This window comes from Procambarus clarkii, chromosome 48, assembly GCF_040958095.1.
Source record: "Procambarus clarkii isolate CNS0578487 chromosome 48, FALCON_Pclarkii_2.0, whole genome shotgun sequence".
NCBI classification, from domain to species: domain Eukaryota; kingdom Metazoa; phylum Arthropoda; class Malacostraca; order Decapoda; family Cambaridae; genus Procambarus; species Procambarus clarkii.
In genome coordinates this window covers 7,210,659-7,228,511 of record NC_091197.1, presented here as the reverse complement: position 1 = coordinate 7,228,511, position 17,853 = coordinate 7,210,659, and the positions used below count along the sequence as shown (strand labels likewise).

The window sequence follows — 17,853 nt, the reverse complement described above, 5'->3', positions numbered from 1 at the left end:
GTCTTGCTATGGCTTCTTGAGTGACACACTGTGTCTTGCTATGGTTTCTTCAGTGTCACACTGTGTCTTGCTATGGTTTCTTCAGTGTCACACCTTGCCTTCACCTCATCATCTTGAGATGATTTCATAGTCTGGAATACTTTTTTGTAAGCCTGTTTTTACTGTTTTTTTTCTTTCCCCCCAGATGGGACGGGGGGAAGGAATGGTGCCCCAACCACTTGGACAGTCGGGAATTGAACGCTGACCTGCATGAAGCGAGACCGTCGCTCTACCGTCCAGCCCAAGCGGTTGGGCACTGAAGGGAAACTTGCTGAAAAAATAACTTCTGTTACCTGATATACTTTTTATTTCACTGATAAGTAGACTTATTACATACAAGATCATACGGATGAACTAATCACTGATGATACGGGAAAGATTACAGTTAAAATTATTATACAACTGAAATATATGATAATAGAGACATTAAATATTTACTGCAGGTCCCAAGTGTCTCGTTCATCATAACTACAATGATTTCTCTTCATGTTTATCCTTGTTAATTTTTTTTGTCCTTAGAGTAAATAATGTAATGCAGATGGTGGTGGTGGGGGGGGGGGGGAGGAGGGGGTGTTACTGAAGCTCTTTCATGTCAATTGGTTCTACTTCTCCTCCCATTGGTTGGTTCATTGCTTCAGGTTCTGTCCTCAATTGTTCTAGCATGTCTGGCGTCACTGTGGCGTTTGGCATTCTGTATTGAAGAAATGTATTAAGCATTTGAGAAAATAATGCATCTGGGTTACATCAGGCGCTCCCCGGGTGCCGTATATTCTTTACTCCACAGCGAAGTAATTCGCTCCACATTCTATACCCCCCCCGCCGTCCCCTCGTCCTCCCCACCCTTCCCCCCTCCCCTGTCCCCGAGTCCTCCCCACCATTCCCCCCTCCCCCGTCCCCTCGTCCTCCCCACCATTCCCCCCTCCCCCCGTCCCCTCGTCCTCCCCACCATTCCCCCCTCCCCCGTCCCCTCGTCCTCCCCACCATTCCCCCCCTCCCCTGTTCCCTTGTCCTCCCCACCATTCCCCCCCTCCCCTGTCCCCTTGTCCTCCCCACCATTCCCCCCTCCCCTGTCCCCTCGTCCTCCCCACCATTCCCCCCTCCCCTGTCCCCTTGTCCTCCCCACCATTCCCCCCTCCCCTGTCCCCGAGTCCTCCTCACCATCCCCAACTCCCCCATCCCCTCGTTCTCTCCACCATTAACCCCTCCCCTGTCCCTTCGCCCTCCCCATCATCTCTCACTTCTCTATATATGGGAGGTTATCTTGAGATGATTTTGGGGCTTTGTGTCCCCGCGGCCCGGTCCTCGACCAGGCCTCCACCCCCCAGGAAGCAGCCCGTGACAGCTGACTGACTCCCAGGTTCTAATTTACTGCTAGGTAACAGGGCATCAGGGTGAAAGAAACTCTGCCTATTGTTTCTGGCGCCCGGGATCGAACCCGGGACAACAGGATCACGCGCCCAGTGTTATGTCCGCTCAGCCACCGGCTGATACAAAATCTCTCTCTCTCTATATATATATAGCTGGCTGGCCCACCGCCTTGCTGCCCTAATCCACACCAAATATAGGTGTATTTGCGGCGAGGTGGTGGCTGACAGGTACGGCCACCATGACCTACTCTACCAAAGCACAGGGGGGATGGCACTCGAGGCACAGTGAAGTTAACGACATCATCAAGAGGAGCCTCACCACAGCTGGATGCCCAGCTGAAAGAGAGCCCCATTACCTAACGCCCCGTAACTCTGATGCTCATATTGGTCGCCCGGGTGGCATCACAGTGAACCCCTGGAAGAATGGCAAGCAGTTGGTATGGGACTACACGTGCGTATCAACCCTGGCTAACACATACATTAACCTCAGTGTTGCACAACCAGGTGGCGCTGCCACTCACAGGTAAGCAGCCAAATCCCGTAAGTACAGAGAACTGGATCACCACTACAATTTTGTCCCCATTGCTTCTGAGACACTCGGCGCCTGGGGGGTAAGAGTGCCACAAGTTTTTTGAAAGAACTGGGTTCTAGGCTACTTGAAACAACAAGAGACAATAGAGCTGCCAGATTCCTTTTCCAGCGCCTCAGTGTGGCGATACAGAGGGGAAATGCACACTGCATTCAGGGTTCCTGCCCGCCATCTGAGGAGCTGGAGGAACTCGACAACTTATGATAATAATTTTTGTACTATATATGTAACTCCTTTTTTGTAACAAAGTATAAATAAAACAAATATACATGTATATTTGAAGATGAAGATAGTGTGTAGTGAAGACTGGTGCAGTGATGAAGATAGTGTGTAGTGAAGATACAGTGATAAAGATAGTGTGTAGTGAAGATACAGTGATGAAGATATTGCGTAGTGAAGATACAGTGATAAAGATAGTGTGTAGTGAAGATACAGTGCTGAAGATAGTGTGTAGTGAAGACTGGTGCAGTGATGAAGATAGTGTGTAGTGAAGACTGGTACAGTGATAAAGATAGTGTGTAGTGAAGATACAGTGATGAAGATATTGCGTAGTGAAGATACAGTGATAAAGATAATGTGTAGTGAAGATACAGTGATGAAGATAGTGTGTAGTGAAGATACAGTGATAAAGATAATGTGTAGTGAAGATACAGTGATGAAGATAGTGGGTAGTGAAGATACAGTGATGAAGATAGTGTGTAGTGAAGATACAGTGATGAAGATAGTGTGTAGTGAAGATACAGTGATGAAGATAGTGTGTAATGAAGATACAGTGATGAAGATAGTGTGTAGTGAAGATACAGCGTAGTGAAGATACAGTGATGAAGATACAGCGTAGTGAAGATACAGCGTAGTGAAGATACAGCGTAGTGAAGATACCGTGATGAAGATACCGTGATGAAGATACAGCATAGTGAAGATACAGTGATGAAGATAGTGTGTAGTGAAGATACAGTGAAGATAATGTGCGATGAAGATACAGTGATGAAGGAAGTCTGAGTTAGGAAGTAAAGATACAGTGATGAAGATACAGCATAGTGAAGATACAGCATAGTGAAGATACAGTGACGATGATACAGCGTAGTGAAGATACAGTGATGAAGACAGTGAGCAGTGAAGATACAGTGATGAAGACAGCGAGCAGTGAAGATACAGTGATGAAGATAGTGTGTAGTGAAGATACAGTGATGAAGACAGTGAGCAGTGAAGATACAGTGATGAAGACAGCGAGCAGTGAAGATACAGTGATGAAGATAGTGTGTAGTGAAGATACAGTGATGAAGACAGTGAGCAGTGAAGATACAGTGATGAAGACAGTGAGCAGTGAAGATACAGTGATGAAGACAGCGAGCAGTGAAGATGGAGGAGAAGATCAAGATGTGAAGATAAAGCACAGACAAGCTCCTGGGGGGAGGGAGGGGGGTGAGGGAGGAGCAGCTTACATGATGACGGGTTTCACAACGATGTCGTTCTGTAGGGAGGTCTTGCTGCCGCCGCCCACTCCGCCACGACCACCCCAGCGCCAGCCACGCCGCCCACCTCTGCGCCAGCCTCGCCGCCCACCTCCACCTTGACCTCCACCTTGACCTCCACCTTGACCTCCAACTTGACCTCCACCTTGACCTCCACCTTGACCTCCACCTTGACCTCCAACTTGACCTCCACCTTGACCTCCAACTTGACCTCCACCTTGACCTCCACCTTGACCTCCAACTTGACCTCCACCTTGACCTCCACCTTGACCTCCACCTTGACCTCCAACTTGACCTCCACCTTGACCTCCACCTTGACCTCCACCTTGACCTCCAACTTGACCTCCACCTTGACCTCCAACTTGACCTCCACCTTGACCTCCAACTTGACCTCCAACTTGATCTCCAACTTGATCTTCGTCTTGACCTCCAACTTGACCTCCAACTTGACCTCCAACGTGAGCTCCAACTTGAGCTCCAACTTGAGCTCCAAATTGACCTTCGTCTTGACCTCCAACTTGATCCTCAGGCAACTCTAGTATGGTGTTAAGGAATCCAAATATTAATGTCATTAAATACAGTCTTAAAGTTGTGCGATAATAAATTCTTATCAAGTTAATCAGATCAGTTGAAGAGCAAGAAAGTTGTGAATGTTGGTGTGCTGGGGCATGGCACGGCGCTGTATGTTAATTAATCTAACTACAACAAATACAATCAAGTCTGTTATTAATATCGTATACCTGAATGATATTTAATAATGTTCAAACAAACTAAATATTAATTATAATCATTAAATCATTTAAAGACACATATGTGTTATATTGTGACTTATTTGTATCTGGTTATCGAGCCTCCTTCATAACCCCATGTATGTTAAGGATAACTGTGACTGATCAGATGGACACTAAAATATAGCGTGTGTGCACCTCAATAGTACCCACGACGTGTATATATATATATATATATATATATATATATATATATATATATATATATATATATATATATATATATATATATATATATTACAATTTGTTATATATACGACAGAATATATACAAGTCAGGTATGTGTGGGTGGGACATACCTTCGTGTTGAGGGTGAGAGAGAACCTGGAGAGTGAGCACACACACCACCACCAGCACCAGGGTCACCATCACTCCTGCGGGGGAAGGTCAGCTGTTAGTGGTATATATTGTAACCATGTAAAACATACAAATAAACACACACATGTAAAACACACACACACACACGACCATGTAAAACATACAGATTTTCTTTCCAAATATCAAAATGGACTCAGCAAAGGAAAAAATCTTGCTTGATCGGCTTATTATTCTATGACACGATGACAACAAGCAGACAGGATAAAGAAGATCCTGGAAGACTGCATTTTCCTGGATTGCCAGAAAGCTGTTGACACTGTTCCTCACAAGAAACTCCTATGCAAACGCGAAAAATAGGCTGGCATATCAGGAAAGTCCTAAAGTGGGCGAAGGAGTATCTTTCCGGAAGAGTTCAAAACGTCATAGTAGGTTAAGAGCTAACAAAATGGAGAGAGGTAATCTCCAGAAATGATTTGAGTAATGGCTACTTGACTTTAACCATAACAAATGCAAGGTTACGACGATAGGAACTGGAGCAAGAATACCTCAAATACAGCACAGGATGAAGGGAAGGCATTCCCTTCATCCTGTACTTCTGGAAAAGAGAGACTTAGGAGTGGAGATAACTGGAGACCTAACACCAGAGGCACACATCAGCAGGATAACGAGGGCCACATATGCCATACTGGCAAACATCCGGTTATCCTTCACCAACTTGGACAACAATACCTTCCATAGTGCTGTACACATCCTTTGTGAGACCTGTTATTAAAAAAACCTCTATCCGAAGATGCACAAAACTGGAAAAAGGTACAAAAATTTGCAACAAAAGGCTCGTATCCGAGTTAAGGGGACTGACATATGAAGAAAGACTGAGAGAACTGAACTCCACTACACTGAAGGAGAGAAGGTATGTGGCAGACATGATAACGATGTACAAGATATAACGGGGATGGACAGAGTACATATAAAAGCGATGTTCAAATTAAGGACCTGTAGAATGAGAGGACAAGACTGGAACCTGGGAACACAGATGTGCCACGGGGATGTCACACAGAACTTTATCACTCTGCCATTCATGACTGGAATAGACTAGATGGGGAGGCTGTCCAAGCCAATACAGCACACAGTTTGAAATATAAATATGTTAAGACAAACGAGTGAAAAGTGTCACGGCACTGAATCAATGAGAATCAAAGGCAGAGCTTAAGATCAGATGGTCGACCCTGCAAGCTCAACTAGGTGAGTACACACTATTGCAACAACACAGGATTCGATGCTCCATAAAACGTGAATTTTGGAAGCAGTAGAACCTTAATAGCGGCACACACAGTTTAGTGCACCCAGCAGAGGGTCGTGGCCTGCTCTACGGGCGCCGCGAGGCACCAGAGGGAGCCCAGGCCCTGGTGTCTTGGCCCTCTGCTGTTTGTCTTCTAATTTGAACTAAAAACCTCTTAAACGCAGACAAGAGAGGTTATAAAGCAGAATCAAAGGCAACAGAAAGGAAGATAAGAGAGAAACCCAGCGTTAAACACGATAGTTAAGTGAGAAGTGAGAGCAAATTAAAAATATTTTGTCAATAAAACATGAAGAATACGGTGTTTATGGGGCCAATGAGGATCCCTCCTCCCACCCCATAACCTCAGTCGACAACCCCTCAGCTCCTCAACACACACACACACACACACACACACACACACACACACACACACACACACACACACACACACACACACACACACACACACTCACACACCACACACACCTTTGGGGGGCCTCGTAGCCTGGTGGAGAGCGCGCAGGATTCGTAATTCTGTGGCGCGGGTTCGATTCCCGCACGAGGCAGAAACAAATGGGCAAAGTTTCTTTCACCCTGAATGCCCCTGTTACATAGCAGTAAATAGGTACCTGGGAGTTAGTCAGCTGTCACGGGCTGCTTCCTGGGGTGTGTGTGTGTGTGTGTGGTGTGGGAAAAAAAAAAAAAAAAAAAAAAAAAGTAGTTAACAGTTGAGAGGCGGCCCGAAAGAGCAAAGCTCAACCCCCGTAAAAAACACAACTAGTAAACACAACTAGTAAACACACATATACATACACACAGGCACCTAAGTATATATATATATATATATATATATATATATATATATATATATATATATATATATATATATATATATATATATATATATATATTTATATATATATATATATATATATGTCGTACTTAGTAGCCAGAACGCACTTCTCAGCCTACTATTCAAGGCCCGATTTGCCTAATAAGCCAAGTTTTCATGAATTGTTTTTCGACTACCTAACCTACCTAACCTAACCTAACCTAACTTTTTCGGCTACCTAACCGAACCTAACCTATAAAGATAGGTTAGGTTAGGTTAGGTAGGGTTGGTTAGGTTCGGTCATATATCTACGTTAATTTTAACTCCAATAAAAAAAAATTGACCTCATACATAATGAAATGGGTAGCTTTATCATTTCATAAGAAAAAATTTAGAGAAACTATATTATTTCAGGAAAACTTGGTTTATTAGGCAAATCGGGCCATTCATAGTAGGCCGAAAAGTGCGTTCTGGCTACTAGGTACGACATATATATATATATATATATATATATATATATATATATATATATATATATATATATATATATATATATATATATATATATATATATATATATACACATATATATTCTCTGTAGGATCTGTGGTGTGCAGGACATGCCAGAGCAGATCGTGAGGTGTATCCTGGGCTGTGACGAGTGATTCCACCTGCCATAAAGCCTGAAACTGCCTCTTCAGTCTCTTCCTGGTTACGGTGTATAATCTTGCTCCTCTCTGGTATTTTCTGGCTTCGTGTTCTGCAACTGCTGGCGTTCTTCCTGCGCCCCCCCCCCGGGGGAAGGGTAAAGCCGGTTTTCTTACCCGTTTTAGCGTTTCTTTACAGCGTTATAAACCCGGAACGTGTTCTCTCGACGCTGTGCTCGCTTTCCTTCTTGCTAGGAAGGCTGGCGGGAGGTGAAGTGCGGCTCCTACACCAGGCTGTAGTGGAGACCTTCTCGCGGCGCTCAACCTAACCTAACCTAACCTTCTCGCGGCGCTCAACCAAACCTAACCTAACCTTCTCGCGGCGCTCAACCTAACCTAACCTAACCTTCTCGCGGCTCACGGTACTGTCAGCCACGGGCGATTTGTGGCTTCCATACATTAGAAGGATGGAGGACGCTGCCTCTACTTGCTGCTTTACATTTCACTATCACTATAGTGACACTCATGTGCAGCTGCACAAAGAAGGGTAATTATACGCAGGAAACAGATTGTGAGAGGTTCTGGCCAGACAGGTCTTGTGCAGAAGAGAAAGTTGCAAGTGTGTGTGTGTCCCATTTTCTCTCATACATCCTAATATCTTTGCTATCACTCCTGTAAGAGGTCATTCAAAGAAGACTTTTAGGCAGAGTGATGGTATCTCTTTTCTGCAGGGTTGGCTTTCCATCTTAAATGATTCAAGAGGTTGGGCACCGTTCTTTGACTGTGTTCTTATATCCCAGCTTCTTGTCCTTATATCCCAGCCCCTTGTCCTTATATCCCAGCTGCTTGTCCATATATCCCAGCCCCTTGTCCTTATATCCCAGCCCCTTGTCCTTATATCCCAGCTGCTTGTCCATATATCCCAGCCCCTTGTCCTTATATCCCAGCCCCTTGTCCTTATATCCCAGCTGCTTGTCCATATATTCCAGCCCCTTGTCCTTATATCCCAGCCCCTTGTCCTTATATCCCAGCTGCTTGTCCATATATCCCAGCCCCTTGTCCTTATATCCCAGCCCCTTGTCCTAATATCCCAGCTCATTCCCCTCCTAATCATCATTTACATTTGCTTTGTTCTTATATATCAGCTTTATGCCAGAGGCAACACACCAGCTGAGAGTGAAGCAACACACACCAGCTGAGAGTGAAGCACCACACACCAGCTGAGAGTGAAGCAACACACACCAGCTGAGAGTGAAGCACCACACACCAGCTGAGAGTGCAGCAACACACACCAGCTGAGAGTGCAGCACCACACACCAGCTGAGAGTGCAGCAACACACACCAGCTGAGAGTGCAGCAACACACACACCAGCTGAGAGTGCAGCAACACACACACCAGCTGAGAGTGCAGCAACACACACCAGCTGAGAGTGCAGCAACACACACCAGCTGAGAGTGCAGCAACACACACACCAGCTGAGAGTGAAGCAACACACACACCAGCTGAGAGTGCAGCAACACACACCAGCTGAGAGTGCAGCAACACACACCAGCTGAGAGTGCAGCAACACACACCAGCTGAGAGTGCAGCAACACACACACCAGCTGAGAGTGCAGCAACACACACACCAGCTGAGACTGCAGCAACACACACCAGCTGAGAGTGCAGCAACACACACACCAGCTGAGAGTGCAGCAACACACACACCAGCTGAGAGTGCAGCAACACACACCAGCTGAGAGTGCAGCAACACACACACCAGCTGAGACTGCAGCAACACACACCAGCTGAGAGTGCAGCAACACACACCAGCTGAGAGTGCAGCAACACACACACCAGCTGAGAGTGCAGCAACACACACACCAGCTGAGAGTGCAGCAACACACACCAGCTGAGACTGCAGCAACACACACCAGCTGAGAGTGCAGCAACACACACCAGCTGAGACTGAAGCAACACACACCAGCTGAGACTGCAGCAACACACACCAGCTGAGACTGCAGCAACACACACCAGCTGAGAGTGCAGCAACACACACACCAGCTGAGAGTGCAGCAACACACACCAGCTGAGAGTGCAGCAACACACACCAGCTGAGAGTGCAGCAACACACACACCAGCTGAGAGTGCAGCAACACACACCAGCTGAGAGTGCAGCAACACACACACCAGCTGAGACTGCAGCAACACACACCAGCTGAGAGTGCAGCAACACACACCAGCTGAGAGTGCAGCAACACACACACCAGCTGAGAGTGCAGCAACACACACACCAGCTGAGAGTGCAGCAACACACACCAGCTGAGACTGCAGCAACACACACCAGCTGAGAGTGCAGCAACACACACCAGCTGAGACTGAAGCAACACACACCAGCTGAGACTGCAGCAACACACACCAGCTGAGACTGCAGCAACACACACCAGCTGAGAGTGCAGCAACACACACACCAGCTGAGAGTGCAGCAACACACACCAGCTGAGAGTGCAGCAACACACACCAGCTGAGAGTGCAGCAACACACACACCAGCTGAGAGTGCAGCAACACACACCAGCTGAGAGTGCAGCAACACACACACCAGCTGAGAGTGCAGCAACACACACCAGCTGAGAGTGCAGCAACACACACCAGCTGAGACTGCAGCAACACACACACCAGCTGAGACTGCAGCAACACACACACCAGCTGAGAGTGCAGCAACACACACACCAGCTGAGAGTGCAGCAACACACACACCAGCTGAGACTGCAGCAACACACACCAGCTGAGACTGCAGCAACACACACACCAGCTGAGAGTGAAGCAACACACACCAGCTGAGACTGCAGCAACACACACCAGCTGAGAGTGCAGCAACACACACCAGCTGAGACTGCAGCAACACACACACCAGCTGAGAGTGCAGCAACACACACACCAGCTGAGAGGGCAGCAACACACACACCAGCTGAGAGTGCAGCAACACACACCAGCTGAGACTGCAGCAACACACCCGCAACACCAAACCAATATCTTACCCTCACCGGAGTCGCCAGTGTTTATATACACCAAGATGTATATACCGCTATCAGATGCTATATAAACTGAGAGTTTACATAAACCCAGAAACACGTAAGAGTTAAAGAGTACTCATGCTTTTCAGTAAACTATTATGGGTAGCCTTCGTAACCCTCCGGGGGTTGATCAGCTGTAAACCCAACACCAAATTTAACATAATTTATATTAAGTGAACACTTCAATGAGTAAAAGTCAATATTTATCTTTGACGAGAAAGTTCAGAGTTAAAAAGTTTTCAGACAAAATTAAATCACGAGTAATTCAGACGCTTGTTTTCAATAGCAGGTGTGGTGGCAGCAGGTGTGGGAAACACAGGTGTGGTGGCAGCAGGTCGGGGAAAGACAGGTGTGGTAGCAGCAGGTGTGGGAAAGACAGGTGTGGTGGCAGCAGGTCGGGGAAACACAGGTGTGGTGGCAGCAGGTGTGGGAAAGACAGGTGTGGTGGCAGCAGGTGTGGGAAAGACAGGTGTGGTGGCAGCAGGTCGGGGAAACACAGGTGTGGTGGCAGCAGGTGTGGGAAAGACAGGTGTGGTGGCAGCAGGTGTGGGAAAGACAGGTGTGGTGGCAGCAGGTCAGGGGGGAAACACAGGTGTGGTGGCAGCAGGTCAGGGAAACACAGGTGTGATGGCAGCAGGTCAGGGGGGAAACACAGGTGTGGTGGCAGCAGGCCAGGGAAACACAGGTGTGGTGACAGCAGGTCAGGGGGGAAACACAGGTGTGGTGACAGCAGGTCAGGGGGGAAACACAGGTGTGATGGCAGCAGGCCAGGGAAACACAGGTGTGGTGGCAGCCGGCCAGGGAAACACAGGTGTGATGGCAGCAGGCCTGGGAAACACAAGTGTGATGGCAGCAGGTCAGGGGGGAAACACAGGTGTGATGGCAGCAGGCCAGGGAAAAACACTGGTATAATACTAACAGTTCAGTGGATCACTTACTCGTACAAGCGGGCCACATCCTTCACCAAGAGCCTGGGACAAGTGGGGTCGCTGGGAGAGGTGAGGCTCAGTGTGAGGTGTGTTGAGTCTGGCGGCCACACTCTACCACTCATTAACACTCACACAGATGCACTCTCACACACTCCTCACCTAGCAGGTGTCCTCGTTGTTCTCGCCTAGCAGCTGAGTGGACAACGCTCTGGGGTCGTAGTCTTAAGGGCTCGGGTTCGATCCCCGGAAGAAACAGAATCAAATGGGCAGAGTTTCTTTCACCCTGTTCACACATACACTCACACACACATACACACACTCTCATACAGGAGATATTAAGGAGTTGATATAACACCAAACCTGTCTCCTGAAGCCCCTCATAAAAAGAATAACATCAGCGGCGTATGCGAGGCTAGCTAACATCAGAACAGCCTTCAGGAACCTGTGTAAGGAATCATTCAGAATCTTGTATACCACATATGTAAGACCAGTCCTGGAGTATGCGGCCCCAGCATGGAGCCCGTACCTTGTCAAGCACAAGACGAAGGTGGAAAAAGTCCAAAGGTATGCCACTAGGCTAGTCCCAGAACTAAGAGGCATGAGTTACGAGGAAAGGCTGCGTGAGATGCACCTCACGACACTGGAAGACAGAAGAGTAAGGGGAGACATGATCACTACCTACAAAATTTTCAGAGGAATGGACAGGGTAGATAAAGGTAAACTGTTTAACACGGGTGGTACGAGAACAAGGGGACACAGGTGGAAACTGAGTACCCAAATGAGCGACAGGGACGTTAGAAAGAACATTTTCAGTGTCAGAGTAGTTAACAGGTGGAATGCATTAGGCAGTGATGTGGTGGAGGCAGACTCCATGCACAGTTTCAAATGTAGATATGATAGAGGCCAGTAGGCTCAGGAATCTGAACACCAGTTGATTGACAGTTGAGAGGCCGGACGAAAGAGCCAGAGCTCAACCCCCGCAAGCACAACTAGGTGAGTACCACTAGGTGAACACACATACTCGAGAAAAGAATAAATTAAACTTTTAAAGGCCTATTGGCCCATACAAGACATCTCTTTATATCTACCAACGCTTGAAAAAGTCGAGTGTTCCTACGTCCGTTATGTTACCCGGTAATTTGTTAGTTCCATATATCAACAACCCTCTCTCCAAACCAGTATTTACCCAGGTCCATCCTGATTAAAACGAATTCCAATTTATATCCCTATCTTCGGGTGTAGGCGGGCAGGAGGTCCTCACCCGCTCTAGTGGAGACTGAGCAGCCCTCAGGCAGGCCACCAACCCACCGTGCAGCCCAAATTTCGAAAATCTTGGTCGTAGTGGATTGTCAGAAAAGTTATTTAGACAAAGCATTTTAGCTGAACATATGTTCGTAAGAGGATGATGGTGGTGGTGTTCTCTGGCTGGTATAGGCGGCGTAGTGGCCAGGATCGCACACATTTGGCCTGGCAATAGGGACAAGCCTGTCGTCTGCCTCTCACTAGGGGGAATGATGGTGCCAGGGGAGCAGTGAGGGACTTTTAAATAGAAATAAGTTATCATAAGATATGATGAGGAAAAAGTTGGGTGGGGAGGGGGGATGAGTTGCCATCGTGCATGGAATTGTGAGGAGGCTCAGTGGTTGTGGTGGTAGGGGTGGTTGTGGGGGTGGTAGGGGTGGTGGTGGTGGTTGTGGTGATGGGGGTGGTGGTGGTGGTAGGGGTGGTGGTGGTGGGAGTGATGGGGGTGGTGGGGGTGGTGGTAGAGGTGAGGGGGGTTGTCAAGGGCGGGTGGGATCAGCTGCCGACCTGAAAGGCATTATTTTAGTTCTGAAACACCATTGATCAACATCTGGGACTCGTCCACTAGCCAGTATTACATATACGTGAGGGACGGCCCTCAAGTATCGTAGCGTGGTGTGGCCACCTCAGCTGACTCAGTGGAAGAAGTAGTTAACAAGGCTTTTAAGTTTTTACCCTCTATAGAGATCTGGATGATCGACAAGAAGACCTCCCCGGACAGTATGAGAACACGACACAACACCAGAGAGAACACCAGAGAGAACACCAGAGAGACCACCAGAGAGAACACCAGAGAGACCACCAGAGAGACCACCAGAGAGAACACCAGAGAGAACACCAGCGAGAGAAATGTATAAAGTTTGACAATAAATACCGCAGGAGGACCCCGGCGTCACCATAACTGCTCTACACAAACACTCACAATATTAGAGTCAAAATAGATGATTTCACTGCTCTTGAGTACATGAAACAGTGTACATAGCAAGGTGTGGTGTGGGGTACAAGTATTACACTAACACAACCCGAACACGGAACTATCAGCTGGATATCAAATTAAGGGATTCAAAGCATTTCACACAGTACACAGATTATAAGAGGAGGAGGAGGAGGAGGAGAAGGAAGAGAAGGAGGAGGAGGAGGAGGAGGAGGAGGAAGAGAAGGAGGAGGAGGAGCAATATATGTCAGAGAACGTTTAAATTTCAGAGTCAAAGAGGGAAGCAAACCTGACTCCATACAGTTGCAACCCGCTCCCTCCCAACACACACCCACACCCAGTACCCGCTTCCTCCCACCACACACCTACACCCAGTACCCGCTTCCTCCCAACACACACCCACACCAAGTACCCGCTCCCTCCCAACACACACTGCCACACACCCACATCAAGTACCCGCGCCATTGTAAATGTGTGGCCACGTCTGTGGTAGAAAATAATTAAAAAAAAAAAAAAAAAACTGCCACACAGCCACACCAAGTACCCGCTCCCTCCCACCACTCACTGCCACACACCTACACCAAGTACCCGCGCCCTCCCACAACATACTGCCAAACACCCACACCAAGTACCCGCTCCCTCCCACCACACACTGCCACACACCCACACCAAGTACCCGCTCCCTCCCAACACACACTGCCACACACCCACACCAAGTACCCGCTCCCTCCCACCACACACTGCCACACACCCACACCAAGTACCCGCTCCCTCCCAACACACACTGCCACACACCCACACCAAGTACCCGCTCCCTCCCACCACACACTGCCACACACCCACACCAAGTACCCGCTCCCTCCCACAACATACTGCCAAACACCCACACCAAGTACCCGCTCCCTCCCACCACACACTGCCAAACACCCACACCAAGTACCCGCTCCCTCCCAACACACACTGCCACACACCCACACCAAGTACCCGCTCCCTCCCACCACACACTGCCAAACACCCACACCAAGTACCCGCTCCCTCCCACCACACACTGCCACACACCCACACCAAGTACCCGCTCCCTCCCACCACACACTGCCACACACCCACACCGAGTACCCGCTCCCTCCCACCACACACTGCCAAACACCCACACCAAGTACCCGCTCCCTCCCACCACACACTGCCACACACCCACACCGAGTACCCGCTCCCTCCCAACACACACTGCCACACACCCACACCGAGTACCCGCTCCCTCCCAACACATGCAAAATGCGTTTCCTTTACGTGACATAAAGTTAAACAACACATAATTCCTTTTCATTTGCGAAATGCCAGAGATAAAATCTTTAGTGTTCTCAGTATTATCACACCTCTGGCACACCCAGGGACGACGGGTTGGTAACTCTTATCAGTGTTCTTGTAAACATTGTGACGTCACCACCGAAATTGTCAACAAGAAAACTTGCTAAATATAACATGAATGTTCTATACCAGCTATCTTACACTGTCAATGTAGGAGAGACATTATATATATATATATATATATATATATATATATATATATATATATATATATATATATATATATATATATATATATGCATATATATATATATATATATATATATATATATATATATATATATATATATATATATATATATATATGCGAACAAGCCTGAATGGTCTCCAGGCATATATGCAACTGAAAACTCACACCCCAGAAGTGACTCGAATCCATACTGCCAGAAGCACTCTGCAACTGATGTACAGGATCCCTTAATCACTCGACCATCACGACCGGACAAAAGAGGATGGCAGCCGAGGCTAATTCCCCATCCTCCCGCCGGCACTCTAAACGTAATCTTGGACATGGTATTTTATCAAATCACCTCATTCTTTGGGGCACATCAGTTGCATTGCTTCTAGCAGTATGGGTTCGAGTCACTTCTAGGGGTGTGAGTTTTCAGTTGCATATATGCCTGGAGATTATTCAGGTTTGTTCGCATTTGTGTTCCTCACGTGTGTCCCAAAGAATGAGGTGATTTCATAAAATACCATGCCCAAGATTACCATCAGAGTGCCGGCGGGAGGATGGGGAATTAGCCTCGGCTACCATCCTCTTTTTTCCGGTCGTGATGGTCGGGTGGTTAAGGGATTCTGTACATCAGTTGCAAAGTCATAAGAGACTCCTCACATTTTCAAAGACAGATTTTTATGTACTTCGTTTCATGCTTATATTTGTTTTTGGGTGAGGTGATATGACATAAATGTTTTTGGGTGAGGTGATAAAACACGAACCAATGGGTAATAATGGGGGTAAGGATAATTTTACATAGTCAGAACACGAATTATTGCGTATTTTCTCTTCTTGCTTCTATGTTGGTTCAGGGTCTTGAAGTGGGTAGAATATAGTTGTGTTTTAATTGGCTGTTGATTGCTGGTGTTGACTTTTTGATACGTAGGGCCTCGCTGATGTCGAGTCTTCTGCTATCGCTGTGTCTATCGATGATTTCTGTGCTGCTTGTTAAGAGTTCTCTGGTGATGGTCTGGTTGTGTGAGGAGATTATATGTTCTTTGATGGAGTCCTGTTGCTTGTGCATTGTAAATCGCCTAGAAAGAGACGTTGTTGTCTTGCCTATGTACTGATATCTTTGGGGCTTACAGTTCCCAAGTGGGTATGTGAAGGCATAGACGACGTTGGTTTCCTTCAAGGCGTTCTGTTTGGTGTCTGGGGAGTTCTTCAGGAGTAGGTTGGCCGTTTTCTTGTTTTTGTAGTAAATTGTCAATTGTATCTTCTGATTTTTGTCTGTGGGGATAACGTTCCTATTAATAATATCTTTCAGGACACTTTCCTCCATTTTATGAGCCGTCTTATGACCCCTTTATGTCAAATTCAACAACATATACGTTTACAAGACTGCTACCAAAATATACAGGATGTGTATAAAGGATATGTGGAAGCTAGTCAAAATTGCATTTCACCATTGTAAATGCACATTAATGACACTGTAAAAAGACACCTCGAACACTGTTTATGTAGGATAAATGTAAATCTGTTTATTTATGTTGGATAGATTAACATTTTAAAAGCACTACAATCAACCACAGATTGTTCAATAAATCCCTGAACTATATGTTTAACAGATCTCTCACCTTGTCTATGGAGGACGGAAGAAAATGTATATATGCTGGTTAGCATTGTAAATGTGTGGCCACGTCTGTGGTAGAAAAAATTTGTAATATGAGAAGAGAGGACATTAGAGACGGCCTTTTGGCCCATACGAGGCAGCTCTTATTTATATCCTCCCAAACTCTTTCATATATATGTGTCTATCCTACGCTTGAAACAACCCTAGTGACCCCAGGGCTACCTTGTTATCTGTTACAATTAAATCAACCATGTTTCTGAACTAGTATTTACCCAGGTCTTTCCAGAACCTAAACTTATCCCATTTACATCCATTATTTCGAATTCTATTTCGTGTTGATATATTTGTCACTGTATTAATATCTCCCTTTTATCCATTTGTTTACGTCAGTCATATCACCCTTAATTCTTCGCCTCTGTAAATAATGTAAATAACACTTTCTCAATATTTCTCAAGGGGAGGATTCATATTCCTGGGATTAACTTTGTCATCCTTTGCTGAACGTCTCAAGTGCATTTATATCCATTGTATAGTCAGGCGGCCACACCATAGCTGCATAGTGTACACGAGGTGTGGCAAGAGCCAGATATTGCTAACGTGTAACATTAATTCTTTTATTGTTAACGCTTCTAGAAATAAATCCCAGTGTCCCACTTCCTTTATTCCGAACTTTATTCCAATTTATTTATGCATTGATTTTTTTTGGCTCAAATTCCTACTAATTTGACCCCAAGAGCTGTTTGACAATCAGACTGTAATATCAACAGTTAATAACTGTTGATATTACAGTCTGTAATATCAACTGTTAATGTCTAGTTAATTACTTAGTACCTAGTCTCAGAACCCTACACTGTCCAGCATTAAACTGCAGTGTTTTGCGGCACGGTAGAGATAGAGTTATCAGAAATACTCTTAGCTTAATTTTCAAACAATAATTTTTGTATTTCTAACATTCACATGATAAAAAAATTACTGCTATTCGCAGATTCGTTGTTAAGTTCTCTTTGAGGCACTCGCGTGTGTGAGACACATGTATAGTTTGATAAGATAAGGTTGATAGCATTTTGGTAGGCCACATTAACATTTAATATCAGCTTGTATAAACTCTGATTTTTTTTCAGGCTGTAAATTGGTTAATTTCAAAGCG

At 46.3% G+C, this 17,853-nt stretch overlaps 1 protein-coding gene across 1 annotated transcript; it reads right to left on the bottom strand.

The window, feature by feature from the left end:
* Positions 1-320: 320 nt before the first annotated feature.
* Positions 321-11,633, bottom strand: LOC123764642 (uncharacterized). Its single transcript, XM_045752615.2, has 4 exons — positions 11,325-11,633; positions 4,555-4,629; positions 3,438-4,002; positions 321-730 (listed from the first exon to the last, which is right to left on the bottom strand). Exons 1-4 carry the CDS (start codon positions 11,341-11,343, stop codon positions 613-615), a joined length of 777 nt encoding a protein of 258 aa, XP_045608571.2. The 5' UTR covers positions 11,344-11,633; the 3' UTR covers positions 321-612.
* Positions 11,634-17,853: the final 6,220 nt, after the last annotated feature.

Excerpts from the sequence above, each read along its gene's own strand:
- LOC123764642 (XM_045752615.2), bottom strand. Across the intron at positions 4,003-4,554 it reads CTCTCACCCTCAACACGAAG|AGTTGCCTGAGGATCAAGTT; the intron begins GTATGTCCCACC and ends ACACCATACTAG. Across the intron at positions 731-3,437 it reads GTTGTGAAACCCGTCATCAT|AATGCCAAACGCCACAGTGA; the intron begins GTAAGCTGCTCC and ends TCTTCAATACAG.